Source organism: Xenopus laevis, chromosome 3L (assembly GCF_017654675.1).
Source record: "Xenopus laevis strain J_2021 chromosome 3L, Xenopus_laevis_v10.1, whole genome shotgun sequence".
In the NCBI taxonomy this organism is placed as follows: Eukaryota; Metazoa; Chordata; class Amphibia; order Anura; family Pipidae; genus Xenopus; species Xenopus laevis.
Window position 1 is genome coordinate 64,027,480 of NC_054375.1, and position 26,202 is coordinate 64,053,681.

Consider the following 26,202-nt stretch of genomic DNA (forward strand, 5'->3'; position numbering starts at 1 on the left):
TTCTGTCAATAAGAAAACTGATTTATTTATTTTAAATTTTTAAAACATTAATCTGCAGTAAAAATTATATTTCTCAAAAGGATTTCCAAAACATAGGATCTATATTTTCCCATTCCTCTATTTCTGTGAATTTGTGGTAAATTACAGAGTAGTATCATATTACAGTAGCTTCTGCACTATGTCCTTTACATGACACAACTACTTTTTAGCACAGGGATGTCCAACTTGTGGTCCTTCAGTTGTTGCATTAAAATGCCCATAATTCCCTCATAGCCCTTGGGTGTCTGCGGTATTCAGGGAGTTGCAGTTCAACAACAGCTGGAGGCCTACAGATTGGACATCCCTATTTTAATGTTAAAGTATCGCAGAGAAATGTGATTCACAAACCATTTATTAAATGCTGCATTCTTTGGCAGAAATATATTTCCTCTTCTAATAAAGTGAAGCTTAGCAAGAATGCAGGATAGCAAACTAAATGCTAATAGTTAAATATTATACATATATATATATATACTGTGCTGCCTATATATTTTCTAATGATAGAGACCTCAACAAGTTGGCTGCATGCAGTAGTTCCCCTTCCCATTCAAAAAATTGTCTATACGGTTCTCATGAAGACTCATTATGATCATGTAGATTAAAGTTACTCAGTGAGAGGCAATCCAGTGAAGAAGCCAGGGAAGAGAGAGATCTTGATGCAAGACTGTGCTCTTTTCTGTATTTTTCAATATAGGGTTCTGCTACCTCCCAAACCTATGGAACAAAGCAAGAAAATCATTAAAACAATGTAATAAAGCTAAAAAATGAAATAGAAGGCTTTAGATAGTTTAGATGCAAATCTATTTGTGCCTGATACTCGTCTCTAAGACCATACATAGGTTTTTCTTCTACAATCTGTAAAGAACAATAAAATGAAGCAAGGAAAGGGTTTCCTTACATGCATCTGAACTATACAGAGCTAAATTACAGAAGTGTCACTTGCCATAGATGCTATAGGCATAAGGCTTGGCACAGTGCAGTATTCTTCATATTGGAAATAATGGACATTTATTATTTCCAAGTGAAATCTATGGCTTCCATTTTTTTAATATACCAAAACACATTTTCTTCGGCACACCACTTACTTTCCTGCCATAGGGTGCATTCAACTCCTCCAGCTACTTCCAAGCCAATTTTCCATTTTTTTAACAAATGTTTACTATAGTAGAAGCCTGATTTTTATGCCTCTGGATTTTATGTTTTCCCAGAATTGATGTACACTTTTATCTTTTTTCCCTAAGTTTTATGCTATTTTGATGCAGCCCAGTAGAACAAGTGTTCTACTGTACATATTTTAGCAGTAGGAGCAGCCATGTTTGTTGTAAGGAGCTAATGCTATCTCAAAAAATGTTCTCTTGTTGCCAGGTCACAAAGGCAGTGTTTAATACCTACTGTTGTTCTTTACCAAATAATCAAAGTATGGTTTGTCATTAGGATGAACCTTTAAAAACATGTAGCTTGTGTGTTAAAGGAATGATCAATATATGTAATGGAATGGAACAGTCTATTGAATATGTAGTGAAAACATACATATGAGAGGTACAGGATAATACTCCACCTGCACCCCACCCAAAACACTTGCCTTTTGGTCCCGAAGCAATCTGTGCACTCTCTCTATGTCTGGAGCCATAAAACGGTCTTTCATCCAAGGCCTGAAGCAAAGGAAATAATGGACATTAGTCAAAACCCAAAAGTCATGCAAACACTCAGGGGCAGATTTATCAAGTGTCGAATTTTCGAGTTTATGTGAGTTTATAAAAACTCCCATGAACTCAAATTTCGACCAATCGAAACTTATTTTTAAAAAAAAAAAAAGATTTTACAAACTGTGGTGAATAGGATCGACTCGAAAACTCAAATCAAATTCGATTATCGTTTATTCGAGTTTTTTCTCCGAAAAAAACGTCAATGTCAGGAAGGTTGCAAATAACTCCAAATTGATCCCAGGACATCTTCCATTGACTAAAACAGCAAATTCGGCAGGTTTTAAGTGGCGAATAGTCGAATTTGAGTTCTTAAAGGGCCAGTGTATAATAAATCTCAAAAATCTAATTTGAATTTTTGAAAAAACTTGAATCACATTTTAACAATTCTCTAGGCGAATTGGAGAATTTTGGCCATAAAAAAAATTGAAAATTCAAATTTTCACTTTCGACTCTTGATAAATCTGCCCATAAATGCTGAGAATGTTTATTTTATTTATTTATTTTTTTACCTCACAGCTGATCGTACAAGGTCATACACTTTTTCCAAAGGAGTTGTGGTTTGAAGTGGGCGGTGAAACTCCAACCCCTGGCATGCAGCAAGCAGCTCAATGGCCAAAACTGAAAAGTTAGATAATAACAGTCAGCCGTAAATTTAAAAGCAATTGAAAAAAAAAACAGTTAAGATAATCAAGTAGTTAAAGGGCTTCCCCTAGCTTTGGTAAAGGTTAAATTTTTGTTGCATTGCATTATAACTCTGTTGTTTCGCTTCTCCCATAATCTACCCTTGTTTCCATCTAAAGTGTTCTTGTCAACATAATAGTTGGTGGTTGTGAGCAGTGATGCCAAAAACTGCCATATGTATGACATGGAGTAAACACAATTGCCCTACTCCATTTGGAGTTTAGGGTCCCTTAAATACATAACATTATTTCCTATCATACCATATTCTACATGCTCGACAACTTTCAGAGCTTTCCTGGCTGCCCATCCTCCCATGGACACATGGTCTTCTGTAGCTGCACTGGTGGAGATGGAATCTACAGATGAAGGATGGCACAAAACTTTGTTCTCTGAAACTTAAACAAAAAAAGAGAAGCTTAGTTAGAACTAAAAGAAATTAACCAGAATAATCAGAATGAACTTATTAATAAATTAAAATCTGCTTTGTTGAAATAGGTTACAAATTGCCCTGTAAGTGTTTTAGGTATGTTTTTAAGTAATTAATAGCATATGGATTGCCATTGTACATTAATTTACTACAGGCTTTAGTTGCAGTTTTTGTCAGTCCTGATAAGCTTTTAAAGATGTGTGATGTGTTTATGTGTGACTATATTTACTTTTATATCCCCTGGAAAACTATACATCGAGGAAAACAATGTAAGAAACCGTAAAATGGCTTTCAACCACATTCAAGTAAGATCCAACTATGCCCTTAAAATTTCTATTCAAATAATTGCTACAAACATATGCCACTATACTGTAAAGGTATCTTAGGTATTAGGACTGTCTAACATATGACTTAAAGTGATACTGACACTGACACAAAATATTAATCTACATCAGTGTCGGACTGGGACACCAGGGGCCCACCCAAAAACCTTAGACCAGGGGCACACCAAGAAAATTTAGGCCAGGGGGCCCTTCTCAGTACTATTATTCTTCCTCTCCTCACTCAACCTCTATTCTCCTAGTGTCTTTAGTTACACATCCTTAAACCTATTATTCCATCTATTTAGCCTCTTTGTTCTCAAAGAAATAGGGAGTGGTCATGAAATAGGCCAAATTTTTAGCAGCACAAGGGCCCACTGACACCTGGGCCCACCGGGAGTTTTCCTGGTGTGCCGGTGGGCCAGTCCGACACTGATCTACATTAAAAGTTACCTATAGGTCATGTTGATATTTTTTCACTGATAGTTCTGCTTTTGTAAGTAATTGTTAGTTAAAGCCCACTCTACTGCTGTGTGAAAGTTCCTAAACCTGACTGTTTTGCCAACCTCACTATCCCTTCTCAACCTGTCAGAGTTTCTAATGCTAACAGACTCCTGCTGCACAAGTATGGCAGCCCCCTCATACAGGAACAATTATAAATAGCATTCAAAGACAATGTTATGATAGGTATTAAAAAGGTTATTTTCTGATGTCAGTATCTCTTTTAGGAGCTACATCTTGGGATAAAAGCAATTACCAAGAGCTGCAGCAGTGCAATGAGCGATCATGAAGCCAGAGTTTAAGCCTCCCTCTGTAACTAGAAATGCTGGCAGCTCGCTGAGTGAGGGGTTACACAGTCTTTCAATCCTCCTTTCACTTATGGCAGCAAGTTCATGCACCCCAATTGCAAGGTAATCCAAAGCCTGAAAGGAAAAAAAAAGTGATTATATCCCATTGGGTAAATTTATTTAGAGTTTGATAATACAAGGGAAAACATCTCTTTACCTTTGCTGGATATTCACCATGGAAGTTCCCACCTGAAATGATCTCTCCTCGTTCTGAAAAGACCATCTTTGAGGATTGGTTAAGGAAAATGTGGTTTAGATGTAATTATACATATTTTTTTAATAACGTGTTTCCAGTAGCTTTTAATTTTGTTTTTCTGTAGCTTTATAACTTATTCTGTATTTTATACTCATTAAAGTATCATTTTTTTAAATTTGTGTATTGTTGAATAACTTCCCCATGCATCAGAATGACACTGTTTATGATGCTTCCTGTCCATTCACTTTAAGCTTCAACGTTTAAGTCTCTGACTTCAAAGGATATGATTTTAACCCACAAGCTGCTGTTTTGGTGTTATATCCAAGGTGAGCTGTTAAATTACTGGATGTGGCCTCATGACTTGGGTTTACCACTATGTCTAGCTTGCTCCCCTGTGTTTGTTCTCATTGCTGTCAGGACCAAATCTTGAGAGATTTGATGATACCCCAGTGCGGCAGTTTGCACTTTCCATTTAAAGGGCAATACACAGGTGGCCCATGGATATACACATACACATCCCTTACTAGAATGCCTAGGAGTCGTGCACTGGTTACCTGCACAAGGCAGCTTTTAAATACATAGGACAAAAAACACTCTTGCAATGCACCAAGGGTAGGAACTAATGCAAGTCAAATGGTGTGCTGATGGAGTGCAAATCTTACCCTGTTAACTGCACTTGCATTTAACTTTTCATAAGTGAGCAGTGAATGTAATATTTTATTTTAAATGAAAAACTAAAAACTTCGATTTTTACTCCTGCCTTAATCAATCTTGTTAAAATAACCTTTTCACCTTAGATTGGTAATATTTTATCATGCTACTTGGGAAGCAAAATATTCATTTTCACACAAGAGGATACAGGATTGTCTGTAGCACTGTTAACTTCTGTCATGATTATGTTCTTCACAAAGGCGATTGTGTCATTCACTACCCCATGTACCTGAAAAATAATACAGGAATAGTTGATAAGGGATCCTGAAGACATATATATAGTGAGAGAGAGAGAGAGAGAGATGGGAGTATATGAGGAAAGAACAGTTTGCAATAAAGAGGTGATATATTGCTGATAGCAATAGGCTTTCAGACGCCATATATAGATGATTCTCATATGTAAATAGTAAATATGAAAACATGTTTTGCAGATTTATATGGCTTGAGCAAGGTTCAGACTTACCTGAGGACAACAGCGTAATGTGTATGGGTCCTGAACTTTATCACAAAATCGATGGCTTTCTGCAATTAAGAACATATTCATGTTTAATTACTTATATGCTGGAAAAAAATTACAGCAAAACCCCCAAAGGCTAATGGCTGGACATTGTTTTGCTAAGTGGCAAATATTCCCAATATACTATATTGGTACTTGGCATTTCTGGTCCAAAGGCAAAATCTTTTTGGACCTTATGGTCAAATTCCTGGTTGAAATGATACATACATAGAGGTTCTAATTTACTACCGCCCTGTGCAGTGCTAGCGTAATAAGAGGAGCAACGAGGAGGTGGTCAGTGGTCTGTGTAGGTGGTGCCCATGATTCCAAATCTGGTACAAGGTGCATTGCACAGTACTGAATGCAGCACCACTCTTATAGGAGTGCAAAGAGCTGCATCCCAGGTGTTTTAATGAAAGCCACTAATAAACATAGGTTTGTTGCACCCTGTGATTCATTTATATTACTTGTGAAGCATAAACACAAACTTGATAAAAGGAGAAGGAAAGTCTTTGTGCAGTTGGGGGTGCCAAATGTTAGGCACCCCAAGTGATTGTATTGACTTACCTGAAACCCTGGTGCTCCTATCAGCAGAAAACTGCACCGGCCTGGGGTTATACCAGTGAGCACCACGAAGCGATCCTTTTCCGCCTTCTTCTTTCTTCACATTTACCGGGGCAGACGCATGCGCAGTTGAATGAAATAGCAGACTTTTTAGTTAAAGTTCAGCTTTTTGTTCTACTGTGCATGCGCAGCCGCGCGAAGAAATAGGAGGATGGAAGAAGATCGCTCCATGGTGCTCACTGGTATAACCCCAGGCCAGTGCAATTTTCTGCTGATAGGAGCACTGGTTTCAGGTAAGTCAATACAATCACTTGGGGGTACCTAACATTTGGCACCCCCAAGTGTACGAAGACTTTCCTTCTCCTTTAAATTAAATGTATGTATAAAGACATGCTACCATTTGCTTTGCTTTTTTAAATACCTGCAATCTCTGATGGGTGATGTTCAGAATCCAAAAGTGATCGAAAACGAAAAGCAACTTCTCCTTGTCCAGGATGGGGTCTCATTGCATGAATATCTAGAAAACAATTATCTTTTAGTGCCTGCAAAGTGAAGCTAATCCTGCACACAAACACAACAATTTTTGATGGGAAGCCAGTTTCGCTAATTCTAGTTTTTCTATGTTTGTGTGGTGTGGAGATTAATTGTATTAACTATTAAGATGTGATGGTTTGGTCCATTGGTTGAAAAAGTAGATCAATGCTGGTTGGTGATCTACATGTATGAACAAATTGTACAATATTAATACTGTAGTAAGTCTAAATGTTAAATATTGGTCTGCTCACTATAATATTATAATCATCCAAACACAGAAACAATAATCAATACATTCATTTAAAAAAAAAATGTTTCATTGGTACACAAGGTATGTTTATTTAAAATTATAGTCAAACTATGGGCAGGAGTAATTTAACAACTAACCAGCATCAAAGGCTTTTACTGTGCCCTTGAGGACTTCAAGTGTGAGGGCAGCAACAACGTCAGCCTGTTTAGCGATTGCATTGGCTCTCTCGACAGCTTCACAACCCAGGGATGTAATCAGCTGAGTCCCATTGATTAAAGCGAGACCCTGTATGAAAAAGAACAGACATAAATGTGTTTTTTGGATCAGCTATGAGGTCATAACCCAAAATCAGCTTAATATTCTAAATTCAAAATGCAGTGGCATTACCTCTTTTGGCTTTAAGGAGACAGGCTTTAGATTATGAGCTTTCAGGACCTAAAACAACATTAAACATGACATTTTAAAATATTTGTTAGCAGACATCACTTTTCTAGGCAGCTTCTCTTTTATATGATTCACGTTCTTACAGATCTTTCTAACCTCTCTCAGCTGTGTAAATAACACAAAATTTTTATTTTGAAAACACTATACAGATGATACTACAGTCTTCCTACAAGTAGAAATTCATTTGTTCCCTTGTATTATGTTTTAGTTTATAAACAAGCAAATGTTTCCAAAAGAATGTACTTTTTTTTTGGAAAAGAATGTCTGACATTTGTTTGCATTCTTGGGTGATTTTTACAAATTAGAAAAATGGTTTACAAACATTATGTATATATGAATTTTATGGATCTGAGGTCACCTTTAGAATAAGTGAAAATATACAGGGAATACTGTACCCCTTGTTGTAAAATACAAGGGTATTTGACTTCATCAAGGAATTGCATGACCATACAAATTTAATAAAGCAATGAAAACAATAATGAGATTATACAGAAACCTGAAATCTACCTTGCACAGTAGTGGCCAGTTATTTTCAGGCTTTATAAATGCATGTTTGAATAATTGTCTATGTATTATTTTATCTGTATTCTAAGCACCCTGCATAATGGGCTCCTGTTAACAAAACAGTCACAACAAGGTTAGGGGGAGGGTTTTTTATAATGGTAATCTTATTATCCCTCACAAAGGTAGCTTCAGTCTTCCTGTTTCCCTGTTTAGCTAAAGAAATAACAAAATACATCGTTATTTTTTTGCGTTTGAAACAATAGGCAAAAAGTAAGTTCAACAAAAGCCCTATTGGTTGAACTCAATCAAGAAGGTATACCACCCCTTTCAGAAAACATATGTGTAGATTGATCTTACATATTTGGCGTCAGCCCATCCACTCTTGGGTGACCACATTTTGCCTTCTCCAATCAAACCCAATGCAAGATGGGAGAGTGGGGCAAGATCTCCACTAGCTCCAACTGTGCCCTTCTCTGGGACATATGGCAAACAACTTGCTGGAAAACAAAACATATTAAATCAAGTTATATTGTATTAAATTAAAATGCAAAGTGAGAGTAGCAATGTTAACCTGGTGTTGCTATTTGTTACAGTATTATTAGTGTACATTCACATATTTGGGCTGTTCAAGCTATAGACTAGCACATACTGTATCCCTTTCATGACTAAGCTTAACTTATCTAAATTGCTCTGGTTCACATTCAGTTACTTTATTAGAACAGATTATATATTTACATGAAGTTAAAAAGACCACATTTTTATCATATGAAGGGAAATCTAATATATCAATATGGAGTGTGAGGAATTCTTTCCGGGTCCCGACACATAGCTTAAGAATTCCTGTACTAACTTGTATGTTTCATCACATGCACATAAACATTATATATCATTTTGCCTTTCTAGAAGCCACAATATTTATAACAACAATCTAACTGGTCCCTTCTTTGCATTACTTCCTCCAATTCTAATTTTTTTAGACATCAAAGACCCTTTAAATATTTCAATAGGCTTGACCAATCAGTATGTATCGACATGAAATGATTATATCAATTTAGTCTATATGGTTTTCCCCCTCTGTATTTTTTAATAGAACTAATTGTCATCTTTTCATTAAGTAGGACAGTATTTGCTTACCATTAAAAGCATCAATAGCTTGTTGTAACGTTTCCAATGATATACCACTGTACCCTTTTGCCAAGACATTAATCCGTAATGCAAAAAGCATGCGTGTACGCTCAGGACTCAGAGGTTTCCCAACACCTGACATGACATGACAATAGTATGGGTAAGAAGAATGGCATAATAGTTTTGACATTATAGGCAACATTACTTACCACAGGTGCAATGTGCAAAGGGCACTTTTGAATGCAATCACCATGTTTTTTTGTCCCCAAAATGCGTCTGATGGAATTATGGCCGGGATGTCAAAGTTAACGCAATTATGCTAGAACTTCTATTCAAATCAGACACAATAGTGCTGATTCTTTTGGTTAATCTGAGGTATGCCTATTGATGCAGGGCCCTGTGAAAACCCTGGAGCTACCACCTGGTTTAGAGATGGTATAAATATGTGCAACTGCTCTCAATTCAATACAGAGTGCAGGAGAAAGGCAGCGGCGCTGAGCGAAACTATATGGAAGTACAGGGAGAAATCGTTGATGCAAGTACCTTTAATGACGCAAATTACTGCAGAGAAAGCCCTTGTGGTTGTATATGACCCATAGGGGGTTATTTATCAAAGGTCAAGCTGATTTTTACCTGAATGTTTTAAGGGTATTTTTCGTTTAAAATGAAAATTTTTGGCATGTATTATACCCCAAAGCTGGATATAGCTTGAATCAGAAAATACTCCAGCTAAAACATGTCAAGGTCATATAGAAGTCAATGGCAGATGTCCCTTGAACAATTCAAAGATGTTTGTAGCTTTCATGTTCGAGTTTTTTTCGTTGGGTTTCGCTCGAAACAATCAATTTTAGCGATTAAGGGTTTTTTTCACCAAAAACTCTTTCAATTCAAGTATTCAAGTTTTTCACCCTGACTACACTGATTCGATTTTTTTTACATTCTAGTTTTTTCATAAATTAGAAAACATTTGAGTTGTGAATTCATTCGAGGTATAAAAAACTTCACAAACCTCTAAAACTCGACCTTTGATAAATAACCTCCTCACTGTTTTTATAAATGATAGTATTACCTGCTGAATGAGATCTCACAAGATTGTCTTGAAGTTCTCTAAACAGAAAAAAGGGAAAATTTAGAAGTAGGTCTGACACAAACATTACTGAATGAGATCATTTTATGTATTAAGTTATTACTAAGTCAAAAAAGAAAAACAAAGAAAGCAATTGAAAAAAAATAAGGGGCAGATTTATAGATCAGAAAAACTTACTTGAGTTTACTCTCTGGAATGACGGTGCGGGCAAATTTTCCAAATCCTGTATTGATTCCATATGCCACTGATTAAAGGAATGAAAGTAGATATGGTTAGATCTGCACCACAACATTCATTGGGCCAAAAGAACACCTGCAATAAAAGTAACAACTACCTTTCTTCTCTTGGATGATGCTTTCTATTAAAAGCCTGGATTGCTTCACTTTAAATTCAGATTCTGGGCTGAGCTGTTAAGAAAAAAAAGCAATGCTTAGATTTGAGTATATGATTTATAAGTATAAATATGGAACATACTTATACACTGGAAAGGAGATTTACCTTGATTTTGTAGAGCCCTTTTCCCAAGTTGAACACATCTTGTGGCGTCAAACTCTCTCCATCTACATAAATATACTGGAAAAAAAACATTAATTGATAGTGTTTACACTAAAATAAAATCCAATAACAGAAAAAGGGTGGGTGTGTACAAAACTGAAACCCCTTGAAACCACTTTAATTATGCTTTCAAAATCAGAAACTTGAAAGACACATATACAAAGACCTGCTAAACTAGACATACATAGAGATAATTGATCTATTCACAAGACAGGGATGGTGGCAGTACACAGGAGGTAGGAACAAAACAGTGAATAAAGAATAGATTATATGGAGACAAGGTGAAATACATGACAAAACTAATGAAATCCAAAGAAGATAGGTGGAGCAGTAGACACAATATGATCAGACTGAAAGTAATTAGTAATCAAATGAGATAAATTAAGTAAAAATAAAGTGAAAATAGGGCTGAATTCCTACTGTTATTATTCATTGTTCACTAATGCACTAACCTATCTCGTTACAAAATATATTCACAATAGAACCAACTGGTGCTTACTCTCTCCCAAGGACGCAATTAGAATGAGAATATGTTACAAAGAAGTCTCTTGAGAACTTAATTTGTGAAAGTAGACAGACCGGAGGGATTCAGCAGTTTGTATACACTCAGACTCACAACATATTTACATGAAAATACTCTAAATTAAACAGAATAACAATCCTACTTTACATGTTAAAGGATGATGAAAAAGACACCTACCTCACTTGGTTCTTTGTATTTACTGTACCTATACAGATGTTAAGGAAAACTAAAATAACAAATGATTCATGCAATACAGTAGCTATTTTATATGAAATTTGTTTTGAAACTAGAACATTTTGCTAGAATAAATACTTTGTTTGAAAGGATACAGATGGGAGCCTTCTGGTTGTGATGGAATGAAATCTGGTGACATAACGTCATCTTCCACAACTGAAGGAAACAAACACTTGTTATGCTTGATGTTTTAATCATCGTTAAACCTATAACATGGAATAAACACATTTTTACCTTTTCAGTGACTCTACTTGCTAAGAGGAATTGTTTTCTCTCTTTTATATGAGGGGAACTATAAAATTTAGACCAGCTAGAACTGCTAACAGCTGCTTGCTTTCATACTTTATTACTAAGGTCCCAAGATTGTGTTGTTTGTTTCCTAAGGGGCAATGTTTATCCTGAATGGTAATTAAAGTTGAATTTGGAGAATGCTTTTTTGATGTAGGCAGCCTTCAAGTAACCGCTTATAAAAAGCTCTATACAGGGTTCTCCTTCACTTTATGACTTTTTGGCACACTCTAACTTACTTATCTGAATGATGCTAGGAGGCATTCCAAAGGAAACCTGCCTTCCACCGACTTCCCCTCATAAAGAAAGTACTGCCAAAGACAGGCAGCATTGGATATAGAGGAATCGCAGCTCTTTCCAGGCCTTTCTAGGCAACCCATAGGAAATGGTGCAAAGTGCAAAAAAAACAGGACCCCCACCTAATATTTTCATATAACTCTAAAGTTGTTAATTATGTAAGTGGGTCCTAACCAAAGGATTGATCAGAAAGAGAAGATTGAAACCCCGACATCTAAAAAAACACAGTTCTACTGGAATAGTGTGGCTAAGAGTACAAAGGAGCAAATGCAGAATGTTGGCACTTAATACTACAGTATGACAAAAGCCAAGGTTTTGCACCACATTTGCAGTGCTACATACAATACAACTATTAAGGGTTATGTTACAACAATTTATATTGAAAGGGGTGGTTTGCCCCTTAAGTTAACTGTTAATTAGATTAACCAATTTTAAGCAACTTTTCAAGTAATAATTATTTATTCATTTTAGTTTTTAAATGTTTTGCCTTCTTCTGCTGATTCTTTCTAACTTTTAAATGGGCGTCAGTAACTCCATCGAAAAACAAATGCTCTGTAAGGCTACAAATATATTGATATTGCTATTTATTTATTACTCAGTTTTCTATTCGGGCCTCTCCTATTTATATTCCAGTCTCTTATTTACATCAGTGCATGCTTGCTAGGGTAATTTGGACCCTAGAAAAAATGATAACTGGAAAGCTGCTGAATAAAAAGCTGAATAACTCAAAACCCACAAATAATAAAAAATGGAAACCAGTTGTAAACTGTGTCAGAATATCACTCTCTACTTCATACTAAAAGTTAACTCAAAAGTGAACAAGCCCTTTAAATTAACATTTGATTGGTAAAAAAACTGTAATATTAAATAATATTTGCTTAAACGTATCATGCCTTTTTGGAAAATTGTAGGTATTTGAAATCCATTTGCTATTTTTAGATTTTTTATAACAATGGTTGAACGGATATCTGAGATATTTCCAACCTGCTGTTCTGCAGAAGCTTTATTATTGGAAACCATAAGCTACATTCTATGCCACAATAAAGCTACACTCAACCATAGTTTTTCATTTTACTTGATTTGTGCAGAATTAGTCCAGTAGAACATGTCAAATACTTAGGTACAGGCTATTCTGCTCAGTCTGTTTTATAAGTTTTTAATAGCATCATATTTTTTACAATTGATTTACTTACCAACTTCAAGAAATTCATCATTCTCCAAGACATCTTCGATTGCATCATCAAGGTCGAGCAAGCCCAGGCCTTTACATCTCCGAACATAGAACTTTACATCCTCAACACAACCAAGTAATTCATTATTAGGCTTATTCTTAATGTAGCGTCTTAGTGCTTCTTTACCAAGCCATTTAATGGTTTCACAAGCATCTTTACATGGAACAGTTAACCACTCTCCTCGCACCTGCACAGTGTATCTTGGCATTGTCCCTGTAAATAATACCTCTACACTTGATCACAAGATTGTGTGCTAAGTAATAAACTGGTTTACAAATCAGTCTTAAGTAGTCTGGAAAGGTGGGATGGTAAAGCTCAGTTAGAACTGTAGATACGCCCTAATATAACACGTAGTCCCACCTTATTTGAATAAAAGAGTCCCACCTTATTTGAATAAAAATGGAATGTTTTGGAGCAAAGCATGTCCCCTTTCATATGATTCCTACTGTTTTAGAAAACAGCCCCAGTTACAAATAAGCTTGGATGCATACTAGCTCATCTGGTTTCAAAGGTCATATAGATGACATGGCCCTGGGGTTATAGAGGGAATACAAGAATTGAATTTTACTAGGGATTGTAAAAAATGTTTATGGTTTTAGAGGATTTGTGTGTTTATGATTTGGCCCACAGGCACTTGTGCTAATTTCCTATATGGTGTTGCCTGCTTCTGTGAGACTTGGGATGCAGCAGTGATATGCCAGAAGGTAGCTCCCAGGGCATCACAACTCATTTCGCTATTAGGCACCAGTCCATTTAAATGCTGTACAACATTGGCCAAAGATGATGATATGCATTTATAAAGAAGTTGTACAATTATCAATAGTGGGTGATCAAAAGGACACTAATAAAGTTAGGAAAAAAGGTGTATTTAAAAAATATTTGAAAACCAAGAAATGTTACTAGACAGCAGGGTAAAGCTGACACAACTCTTCCTTTTAGAAGTACTTTATAGCAAGGTGAATAAGACAATTTAATAAACAATTTAAAAAATCTTTGTGATATTAACGTGCCCTTCATACTGTTAGAAGAAGCATATGTGACCAGGTGCCCGTTAAGCTTGCCTGTAGGTAAAACCAAGGCATACATGCAGGAACTTGAATGTAATAAATATTGAAATTCATAAATTTCTATAGCATTAAATGTGGGACAGAGCTCCTAAAAAACTTTAAGCAACATACAGTATAAGTGTTTGACCATAATGGATTGTGGAGCAAAGGTTTTTGTTTAGATCTTGTACATCTAGACATAATCCAGAAAATCTTTGACTTTCTGAATTTTCTGTGTCCTGTACTTGTCTGGACTGAATTTAATACTGTATTTATTTGGTTTGAGGTATGGTGTGCATCACAATCTTAAAGGGGTTGTGCACCTTCAAGATAACTTTTAGTATGATGTAGAGAGTGATATTCTGAGACAATTTGCAATTGGTTTTCCTTTTTTATTATTGAAGGTTTTTGAGTTATTGAGCTTTTTATTCAGCGGCTCTTCCATTTGCATTTTAAGCAATCTGGTTACTAGGGTCCAAATTACCCTAAAAACCATGCATTGATTTGAATTAGAGACTGGAATATGAATAGGAGAGGCCTGAATAGAAGGATCAGTAATAAAAAGTAACAATAACAATACATTTGTAGCCTTACAGAGCATTTGCTTTTTAGAAGGGAGTCAGCGACGCCCATTTGAAAGCTGCAAAGAGTCAGAAGAAAAAGGCAAATTACTATAAAACTATAAAATATAAATAATGAAGACCAATTGAAAAGTTGCTTAGAATTGGCCGTTCTATAACATAATAAAAGTTACCTTAAAGGTGAACCACCACTTTAACATAGATGCAGGAATTTTCTCAGTATGATGAATTTATGCATTGATTTCTTGATTTAGAATTTTCACATTATGATGCATTTGTAAACTTATTTAGATAATGAATTTTGTATTTATTTATGATCAAATAAAAAGTTTAGTTGTGCAGAGAATGAAGTGTTAATTATTTAGGCAGTTATACACATTGAGCCAGGCTAGCTTGTCTGTAAGGACTTTCTGGTCATTAACAGGCACATTTTTATTCAAATGTGCTGGCACGCCAGTTAATTCAATTTTTAAAAAGGCAACTTGGTTCAGTGTCAAGATGAAAAAGGAAGCAATACACAATGAATTGTACAGGTACTTAGTGCATTATTTGATCTTGTAAGACAAAGATTAGGTACCACTTAAAGGAATGCTGTCATCAACATAGAAAATGATTGTATTTGCTTGAAAACAATGCACATTTATTATTAAATTAACTGCCATGCTGCTCTGAGACAGCCTTTCCTTTGCTGCCCTCCCTCACGCTTTTCTTTTTCATGCTCCTACAGGGGCAAGGAAGGGTCACATTACTAGTGCAGAGAACACAATTGTATTTATTTTTATCATTAAATGTTTATTGTAGCTTTTTTTTTCTTTGCAACGAGTAGTTCAGGTCTGTTAACATTATCAGTCAGGTACATAGTCACAACATGTTTTGTATCCAATATCTTGTCATGTAGCATTCTTTATTGTCAGTGTGTGTCATAGGATCCCCCTTTTATTTTTTTGTGAGGTATGCACTGCCCAACTGATGGGGAAGACGGGAAAGGCGGGTAGGGAAAGGTCATGGGGTAATTACAGAGGAGTGAATCCCATAAATCAGTTTGACTCTAGGTGAGCTTTCTCAAATTCCACCCAGGGGAACCATAGCAGTTTGTTATCCTATCCTTTGCCCTGTAGGTGTGCCCTTATAGTTTCCATTGTTCTGATCCATGAGGACCTGTTTGTTCGGTAGGGAAGTACTCTAACATTTAGCAGCAAATAGAGTTTTCCCTGCCGTCAATATATGTGCCGCTAGTATATTAGTCTCTGGGGCTTTCAATTTTTTAATAGGCAGGCCCAGTAAGAATGATAGGGGGTTGGGCTCTATGGAGTGTTTGAAGACAGTCTAAAGGGTATGGGATACCATTCCCCAAAACTCCCCAACCACCCTGCAAGTCAACCACATATGATAAAATGTGCCCCTCTTTCCACAGCGCTGCAGGGAGAGGGGTGTTGCTTGACTGGTAAGAAATCCTTGGGGAGGTGTAATACCACCTCAATATCAGTTTATATGCCTGTTCCATCACTATAGCACACACTGATGTTTTGCTGGCCTTGTCAAAACGATCTGCCACTTTTCTGGCGTGATTACCTCTTGTTAGTCTCCCTCCCACCTGGTCATGTAAAGTTGCACTAAGGTAGTGTTGTCCACTGCAAGACTGTTGTACAGTAGTGAGATTAAATCAGTATTTTGCTCTGAGGTGTTGCACAAAAGCTCAAAGTGTGTGGGGGCCGGCAGAAGAGTACCACTATGAAGGAGTGTCTGAGAGATAAAGTGGCGGATTTGCAGATACCTGAAAAACTGGCTATTCTGTATCTGGTTTCTGTGAGGTCTTGTAAAGGTAGTACCTCTCGCCGTGTAACTAGCTCTGCAGGTGACCCAAGGGAGAAAAGCATTCAAGTCCTCTTGTGGGGGAAACTGTTTATTTCCCAACAAGGAGCAAAACATGGAGTTTTGTGGTGATAGGTGTAGCTTTTCCCTATATTTGTCCCAGAGTTGTATTGAATGAGTTGGAGGGGGAGGTCCCCAGGGATATTTCTGTCCTTTTCCTTCACCCAGATAACCTGGGCAAATGTTAAAGGGGTTAGACCAACGTTTTCAATTTCTAGCCATGGCATAGCTGGACTTCTATGCATTGTTACCATTTCAGATAGCCTTGCTGCCATGTACAGTACTACTGGAATCAGGGCCGGAACTAGGGTTAGGCAGAAGAGGCACATGTCTAGGGCGCAAAGGTGGAGGGGCACCAGGTATGGTACCTCTTCTGCCGCCTTGCCCCTAGTTCAGACCCTTGTTTCCACTCCTGAGGCAGCAATCCCCTTCTTACTGGACGCATGCACTCTTCTGTGCATGCGCACACATGATTGGCTTCTGCACTTGTCAGCGCATTTGCACGCATGTACATAAGGAGGGGGGCAATGTAGTCGGCCAGGTTCCCTTGGGCGGCCGGCCAATTTGCCCCGGCACTGACTGGAATATGTGGGGTACTCCCAATCCCCCTATAGTTTTTGCTTTAATCATTATGTCTAGTTGGGGTGCTTTTTATCCCAAATGAACTGTGTGTGTGGATTTTTGTAAGGAGTTGGCTGTTCTTTCTGAGAAATGTACTGGGAGGACTCAGAATAGATATAAGATCTTGGGGAGCAGTTTGAACACAATTGTACTTTTTACACAAGAAGAGTCAAGAGTTTAAAGAGTGGTTTAAAAACTGTAATTTTGGTTCCTTTTTACACTGAATACAGTAAAGCAATGGTCCCCAACCAGGGGAGTTTGGTTTGGAGTAGATGACATTATTTCTTGTAATATATGTATGTATGTGTGCTACATGTTAGTAGATTGATAAAGGACCATTAGTCAGATTTCGCTTTAAATAGATGGTGGAAAATCACAATGATTAGATCAATCACATCAAAAATGCAGCCTTAAGGACTTGTGGCCAACATGTTTTTGTGTTTTGGGATATTATTGTCAGAATACAATCTTTAAAAACACAAGAGAATGCCACACTGGAAGAGGCAGTTTGCTGATTTGTTAAAAAATTATTAAATAGGATGAATGGGTTGGCTCTTGCTACTTATTTATTCCATATTCCATGTTATAATTGTATTATTATGCTCTCTTTTACATTTTAGCACCACAATAGAATGTTATGTGGTACTTTTACACTTAAATGCCCATTTATTCTAAAATATATAAACAGTTCACTGCCTAGACAGGTGTGGACAGAGATAACCTTTGATATGTAAATCATGTGGGTCATATATATATGCATAATAGCAATACAAAAATCAGTATGCAACTTGCTCACTGAATCAAGGATGACACGTTTAGCGGAATTGGACTGAACGCATGTGTGGATGAATTGGAATGCCGGCTGTAAACCAGGCCTAATCACCCAGCCAGCACTGGTGTCACCTACCCCTCATCTGGGCCAATGTCCCTTCACTTAAAAGGAAGGATCATTTGGGTCCCAATATTTTGATCTTGTGTATAGTGTCGTGAGCACCATACATTAACGTTGGGATCACCCTGTTTGCTGCACATTCCAGGTATTGGTTTCCAGTTTGTTATGATTGGATATTGCTGGCATGTGGCTACTCCAATACCAGTACCAGCACCTGCATTTCTGTATTGAGTATTGTTCTCCCACGTCAAAGTGTATGGAAACACACCTGTTCCAATAGGTGGCAGTATAGTTAGTAAAATAAGTAAGATGTAACACTTCACCCCAGCCACTCGGGGCATTACAGACAGAATTGTATAAAAGAACACCCACACCCAGGCTCAGGGTGTTTGATGGGAGGGTACAGCAAGTAGACCAGCTGGAAAAAGAGAAGGAGATGAAATTGTGTAAAATAGAAAACAGGTCAGAATAGGAATAGGTTAGCTGGAAGTACAGAAGGCACTAGGTGCCTGTGATAGGGCTATGTAGTATGGGCCACCAATTGCCCCACCAAGGAGGGTAGAGGACACAATTTTCAACCAGACAGGGACCCAAGTGATAGGTTAGTGAGAAGGGTTGTATGGCATTCAGGCCAGAAGTCTGCCTGTGCGGAATTGTAAAGAGGCAGTACAGGGAATGTTGTATTGCTGAGACAGGTGGGGACAGGAATCCCAGGACTGTAGACAAAGTTGGGGAGGCAACCCTACTTTGATTTTGGTGACACATATTAAAATTCTCTGTATAGTATGGACATGTAAATGCAACCTGGAACGCATGCTTGTATGGAATGATTAGAATACGTGTGTGTATGCCTTTAACCTCTGGATGTGTGAATAAAGTTACTGAGCTGCATGACTGCCTGGAATTTGCCATTCTGCTCTTTGCCCTCCCATGTTGGTGGGGGGGGGGCATTGTTCATTATATGATTGAAATAACTGTGCTATTATATGTGCAGGTCAACGTGATTTATATGCTGGAAGTGCTATTAAGTGCTATTACACATGTCACAACATTTGAAAAATAAAAAGAGTGACAAAAAGATGTGCTACACGTAATGTGGCTACATTTTTGACCATGCCCATGTTATGGCCACACCCCCTAAATACCACATCCATTTTACAAAATTTGCCAGATTATGGAAAGTTTGAACACATTTCTGAAGGTTTTAGGGTCAGGTTTTATGTGTTATTACAGTTTTGCTAATAACAGTGAATTGCCCTTTAAAGGCACCAGCCTAAAGTTTCAGCTTCTCAATAGCAGCAATGATCCAGGACTTCAAACTTGTCATAGGGGGTCACCATCTTGGAACGTGTCTGCGATACTCACATGCTCAGTGGGCTATGAGCAGTTGTTGAGAAGTTAACCACAAATTATCAAGCAGAAAATGGGGTTGGCCTATAATAAAATATGATTTTTAAATTCTCATGTTAATTGCACTGGTTTCTGTGCTGCAATGTAGTAATAATCTGTAGTAATTACTAATCAGCCTTATATTGTGACATTTATATTCTATGTGTACTGTTTATTTTGAGTCGGTCCCTAAGCTCAGTAAGTGACAGCAGCACAGAGCATGTGCAGTGAATCAGTAGAAAAGAGGAAGGGGAGCTACCTGGGCATCTTTGGGGCACAGATTCTACCTGCTAATGGGTTGTTGATGCCTTGGGCTGGTACAGAAACCCAAATCATAATGTACAACAATTCTAGCCTATATCTTTAGTTAAGCTTTAGTTTTCCTTTAAGCTGCAAGTCACCATTTCCCCAAAAGACTTGATTATCTTAAATAGTTACAATTGTATCTTTGCTTATCTTAAATTGTTACAAAAGTACAGCTGCCGAGTATTCTGGACCATTGGAAGGTTATAGGCAAGCGTTACTGTCTCATGTTAGGTAAATTGAAGAAAGGCTATGCTCAAAAGACATACTTCTGTTGCTACTTGCTGTTTGTACCATAAGCAACAGCTGCACCACCACTGAGTTTAATGTTCATAACCTAGCTGAGTGTGTTGCCACCAGCCGGCAGTATTTCTGCCCCACAATTGCAGCTCCATCTGTAGCACTTTATGAAAAGCTATAATAAGAAGGGTTAATGATGCAGTAGGAAACAGCATATTTGTGTCACTAGACCTATATCTGCTTATAATTTACACATTTCTACCAAATTAGACTAATTTTCAATCATTTGAAATTACTCCAGTAGGTGTCACTGTACTACCAGTACAAAATGCACCTATGCAGAACAATAAAATACCTATTCTCCTTATCTCTGAAGGAAGAATAGTGTTCTATAGGCTCAACTGGCTCACTTCTTCTGGTGACCAACAAGCCACCTTGTGTAATATGCCATAAAATAACAACAAATCAGTCACCCATTTCAGGGATGGCATGTGGCCTCTATCTTGCCCCAGGCTGCCAGGCATTCCCTGCGAGAGTTAATACTTGGTGAATGCTCCATACAGAACTGTTTGGGAAATCTCTGTACTGCACATGTGCTAATATGCACATGTACTTTATATGATATTCTATATATATTTATATTCAATATGCCTCTAAAATCTTATACAGTACAAGTGAGCAAGGAGCTGTGAAATGTACCACTCTTGAACTGTGGTGAACTCTATTTTCAACCTTTGCTAAATATGCCCTTTCAAGTTAGGAATTCTGGCAGCAGAGTGGGTAATGTTTTTGTGTATACCCATCCCCTCTATTATTAGACCTTTGCTGGCCCTGCAGTGACGTCATGAAAGGGGCGGGATGGGCGCCAGTCTATAAATTAATGGGCTAGAAGCCGACAGTGTGAGGTTGCGGGTGGGGAGAGCAGATGGGAGCAACCCAAATATTATTTGCAGTATCCGGCCCGAGCCGCGGGTTTCGGGCCAGCCTGCACATCACTAGTGTGTGTGTGTGTGTGTATACATCCCTGCATTTGACATTCCTGAAACTCATAACAAACTGTTTGTACTAAATATGTCAGAAATGTCTTTTTGCAGAATTAACCAACCTTTTACACTTGGTTGATTGATGTCTTCTAATATTGTTTATATATCCTCAGGCAATCACATTTTATTGTTGGCCACGTTGATGACTGAAGGCATTAAGCAAATTATATAAATTAGATTTTCTATAAATAAATAATAACAAAATGAAGGGGCAGGATTTCCAAATTCTTTTGTTAGGTGCAATGAAATCTGCAATAAATATGCATAGTATTAATACTTAGTAGCACAAACAGACTTCATAATGCAATGTTGTGCTAATAACCCATGCTCTCATAAATCTCTATTAGCTTTCAGAATATGTTAGCCTGCTTATAATCTGGTATTAAAGGGTCACAATCTCTAGAAGACAAGGCAGCGTTGTGTCGCAGAAATCTAATTTTCAGGCATTTTTCTGGTAGCATATATTGACTGTAATCTAATAGCAGAGTTTTTTATATCCTCGCAATATGCTAATAATGTAATATTCTGCAGCAGCAAGTTATAATGCCCTCTAGTAGTAAAGCTATAAAATAACCATTTATAGTTGAATAAAAGCTACAGTACAATGAAGATATAACTATTATTTAGTGTAATTTTTGGGCAGTGGTCAGAATTGTTGATTGCCTTCAATAAGATGTTACATTTTTAATGGTATTTTAATACAGGGCTGCTACCAACCTAACTGCTTTCAACCTCAAAACACAAGGTTTACAGCTTTTGTACTTTTAGTAACCCTATGAAGGACCCCATTACATTATGGTGTGACATCAGGGTTCACATGGCTCCATACTAATAAGTTATTACTAATTAAGTCTTATGGCATGCTGTTCTCTTTTATAACAGCCAATATAAGGAGATCTGCAGAAGTCAAAATACACATTTCCAGCAATAAGTAAATGGTAAACATAATCTCTGCCAGACAGGCATCACATGATCAGTTTAATTTCCCTCAATTTTTTAATTAAACAGCATTTGGTCCCTAGACAAAGATGCTGATGATGGATCTATGATATGCAGTAAGTTATTTAATATAGCTACAAGATAGGGAATGGACATGGGGTATTCTGCTTTTTTGGGAGTCATTTTAGTACCAAAACAGAAAACCACACATAATTGTTTATGATTAAAATTAGTAAATATGGAAGGATAACAACAATGCACAACGTTAAGCATTTCAAAGACATCAGAAATGATCTTCCCATGCTTGAAGTACTACTGTTTTTCTTCATAGTATAGAACAGCTAAAGTTTTCAATGGTATATTGCCTCTCATGTAACATATTATTTGGCACGGAGAGCCAATTGTTTGTGGAAAAATAGATGATTTGTCCATTCCTCCATTTGAACACAGCAGTATTTGCCATGCAAGGACATCTGTGGTTTGGTACAAAGAATGATGTTTTGAAACCTTTTTGCAAAACAAGTCAAGAAATAAAAAGAAGGAAGTTGCTTTCAAGTAGTATGAGATTTGTCACAAGCAAAACACTTGGGAACCATTTGGAGAATAAAAACAAAGAACTGCAAGACAGGAATATTTGTTATACTGAAAGGGGTTGTTCATCTTTTAGTTAAATTTTAGTATGATATAGAAAGCGATATTCTGAGACCATTTGCAATTGGTTTTTATTTTTTATTTTTTGTGGTTTTTGAGTTATTTAGCTTTTTATTCAGCAGTTCTCCAATTTGCAATTTTAGCAATCCAGTTGCTAGGGTCCAACTGTCCCTAGTAACCATACATTAATTTGAATAAGAGGCTTGATTATGAATGGGAGGGGGCCTGAATAGAAAGTTGAGTAATTAAAAGTAACAATAACAATAAATCTGTATTTTACAGAGCATTTGTTTTTAGATGGGGGTCAGTGACCCCCATTTGAAAGCTGGAAAGATTCAGAAGAAAAGGCAAATACTTAAAAGACTATAAAAAAAAAAATAATGCCACTAATGCCACTAAAGTATCTAACATAATTTTAAATCAGAAGATTATGGCCATTTACCCATGACAAAAATCCAAAATGGTGGTCCTTAGTGCTATTTATCTATGTAATGGTTTATAGGTTCGCACCTTCACTTTTGGGGAAGTATCTCTGAAAGTGTCCTTAGGTAGTAAGATAATGGTCCTCCCCCTAAGAGTGACATTTTTTGGGGGGAGATTATGGCCGTTTACCCATGACAAAAATCCAAAATGGTGGTCCTTAGTGCTATTTATCTATGGTAATGGTTTATAGGTTGGCACCTTCACTTTTGGGGAAGTATCTCTGAAAGTGTCCTTAGGTAGTAAGATAATGGTCCTCCCCCTAAGAGTGACATTTTTTTTTTAAATATTTGGGTCTGCACTTTACAACTAAGGACACTCCCTATAATTCTAAATATGAAAATGAGGTATTTTTAAAGGAGAACTAAACCCTAAAATTGAATGTGGCTAAAAATGCCATACTTTATATACTAAACTTATTGCACCAGCCTAAAGTTTCAGCTTCTCAATAGCAGCAATGATTCAGGACTTCAAACTTGTCACAGGGGGTCACCATCTTGGAAAGTGTCACATGCTCATTGGGCTCTGAGCAGCTGTTGAGAAGCTAAGCTTAGGGGTCGTTGCAAATCAACAAGCAGAAAATTAGGTTGGCCTGTAATATAAGCTGATGCTACAAGGCTGATGATTAAATTCTGATGCTAGTTGCACTGGTTTCTATGTGTACTGTATATTGTGAGTGGGTTCCTAAGCTCGGTAACTGACAGCAGCTCAGAGCATGTACAGTGAATTAGCAGAAAAGAAGATGGGGAGCTACTGGGGCATCTTTGGAAGCACAGATCTTTATTGCTAAAGAGCTGTGGTTGTCTTGGGCTGGTACAGAAGCCCAAAACATAATGTACAACATTTCTAGCCTACTTCATTAGTTAAGCTTTAGTTCTCAATGACACACATGTAAGCATAGAAAAATGCAGAAGAATGCAATCCCTGACGCTTATGCGATTAAAATATTTTACCACCAGTAAATCACATAAGTATCTTCTGATGTTATGTCACCTATGCTAAAGAAGATTAAATATAGGCGACAAAAATAGATGATATGTATACTCACAGCTTGTCAGGCATGAACATCAGAAAGGCATTTTAATGAAAACCCCACTAAAAGAACAAGGCTGTTGCAAAGGTCTGTGAGGAAAGGCCGGTGCTGGTAGGTGTGCAAGCTGGCCAAAAGACCAGGGAGTCAACAGCTGAAGAAACAATAGCAGCAAAGATGAGAGCAGGTGGTAGACACTGTTCCAAGAATAATTGTGAGTGCAGGTAAACAGCTGGAAAAAAACAGCATATGGAGGCACAATGGTTGGACAGAGAAACAGCAATTATTGGCAATTGGAATGTGAGAAGAGTTCCAGAACACAAATTGAAGTGATTAAAGGAAAACTATACCCCCAGAATAACCAACAGTTTGTTTGTGCCCTATTACAGAATCTTACCAAATTGGAATATAGATATCAGTCAATTTTGCCCTTTTCCCATCTTTTACCTTGAGCAACTATTTTATGATATTCTCTTTATTTCCTCAAAGATCAGGAAAGAACAGGAAAAAGTGCGGGAATAAAAGACTTTTGTCCGATAATTGGCTTATGTGGTCTAACATGTATGTGTGCCCTTGGTTTGGTGATGTGCACAGTGTGGTCCCAGGAGGTGGCCCTTAGTCCTTAAAGAATAACTAAACCCCCATTGTGATAAGTCTCCACTGCCCCCCTCCATTGGCCCCCCCTCCCTGCCTCCCCCCTGCACAGTCTTACCCCTGAATTCTGCCTCCTCTAGAAATGGCGACCGCACATGCAGTGAGCAGAGCTCACAGGTACCATCTTCTTCTCTTTGATAATCTTTGTGAAGTGATCGGCATATTGGCGCATGCGCAGCTGGAGCAATCTTCCAGTTCAAGACAATTGCGCATCTGCCAAAAGAGATGGAAATTGCCGAAGGGGAGGACGAAGACACGAAGATTACCGAAGAGAAGAAGATGGTGCCCATGAGCTCCACTGCGCTCACTCTGCATGTGTGGTTGCTATTTCTAGAGGGGGCAGAATTCAGGGGTAAGACTGTGCAGGGGGGGAGGCAGGGAGAGGGACCAGCTGAGGGAGGTCAGTGGGGTCTTATCACAATGGGGGGTTTAGTTCTCCTTTAAAGCAGAAGGAAAGGTCCAATCTATAGGGGGTTCCAATAGTTAGGGCACACCCAAGCATTGTAATGACTAAGCTGATATCCTGGGACGGTCCTCCTGTTATCAAAAAAACGGTACCAGCCCAGAGTACTTGTGAGACAGTGAGTGATCCTCATCCTCCCTTCTTCTTTCTTCAAAATCCAGAGGCCGAAGCATGCGTGGTGCAGTTTCCTGCTAACAGGAGCACTGGCCCGGGGTATCAGATAAGTGGTTACAATCATTGGGGGGTGTCATAACATTTGGCACCCTTCATAGATTGGGCCGTATATTATTATGATAAAGTTTTTTTTTAGATGAAACAGGGTTTTTCATAAGAGCTTTTTATGCAATATATTTTATAGAGACCTACATTGTTCGGAGTTATGTTTTTTCTTTGCAGGTACACAGCAGAGGATGGTACAGAAAGACCGGGCACAAACATTAAGTAGTGTTCCTAAAAGAGACACCAGTCCATAGTTGCTGGAGGAATCATGGTGTAGTGTGATGCTAACTCAGTAACCAAGTACTGCATGCTACGGCTAGGCTGGCAGTGTCTGACTTATTGTCAGGGGCAAATACAGCACATACCATGGAACCGTTGTTTCACTCCAGATGTAAGAAGTGTTCTTTCTTTTCTTTTGCTATTTGCATGACCCATATGTAATTTCCCATCATCCCTTGAGAATAAGTATTTTGTCTACTTTCAGTAATGGCATTATGAGGGATGACAGGCTTCCAACGCATCCTTAGAAAAGAAGCCTGGAGTTCTCAGAAACAAATGGCAAAGTAAGAAGAGTGGGTCAGTGCAATGGAATGTGTGGCTCGGGGCTAGAAACAAGGCTGTAAAATGCAGATGAGCTCAGTTCAATGGAGAATACATCCCTGAATTTCACATTCCATTAGCTTTGCATCACTTCAAATTAAAAATGATAACAAAATAA

General features: G+C 37.7%; 1 protein-coding gene across 4 annotated transcripts; it reads right to left on the reverse strand.

The window, feature by feature from the left end:
- hal.1.L (histidine ammonia-lyase, gene 1 L homeolog) lies at positions 1-13,374 on the reverse strand. Of its 4 annotated transcripts, NM_001093175.1 has the most exon segments (20): positions 1-753; positions 1,622-1,691; positions 2,255-2,363; positions 2,687-2,821; positions 3,931-4,096; positions 4,179-4,244; positions 5,077-5,157; positions 5,392-5,450; positions 6,410-6,505; positions 6,910-7,057; positions 7,160-7,207; positions 8,078-8,217; positions 8,855-8,980; positions 9,915-9,952; positions 10,110-10,176; positions 10,267-10,339; positions 10,431-10,505; positions 11,188-11,215; positions 11,340-11,400; positions 13,023-13,303. In NM_001093175.1, coding segments are annotated over 20 exon segments (1,977 nt in total). In that variant the 5' UTR covers positions 13,270-13,303; the 3' UTR covers positions 1-609.
- Between the last annotated feature and the right edge of the window lie 12,828 nt (positions 13,375-26,202).

Coding starts and splice junctions, on each gene's coding strand:
- hal.1.L (XM_041585119.1), bottom strand. CDS start 13,269: ATGCCAAGATACACTGTGCAGGTGCGAGGAGAGTGGTTAACTGTTCCA. Junction 10,177..10,266: donor CATCATCCAAGAGAAGAAAG/GTAGTTGTTACT, acceptor TCCTTTAATCAG/TGGCATATGGAATCAATACA. Junction 7,058..7,159: donor TCTCCTTAAAGCCAAAAGAG/GTAATGCCACTG, acceptor TTTTTCATACAG/GGTCTCGCTTTAATCAATGG.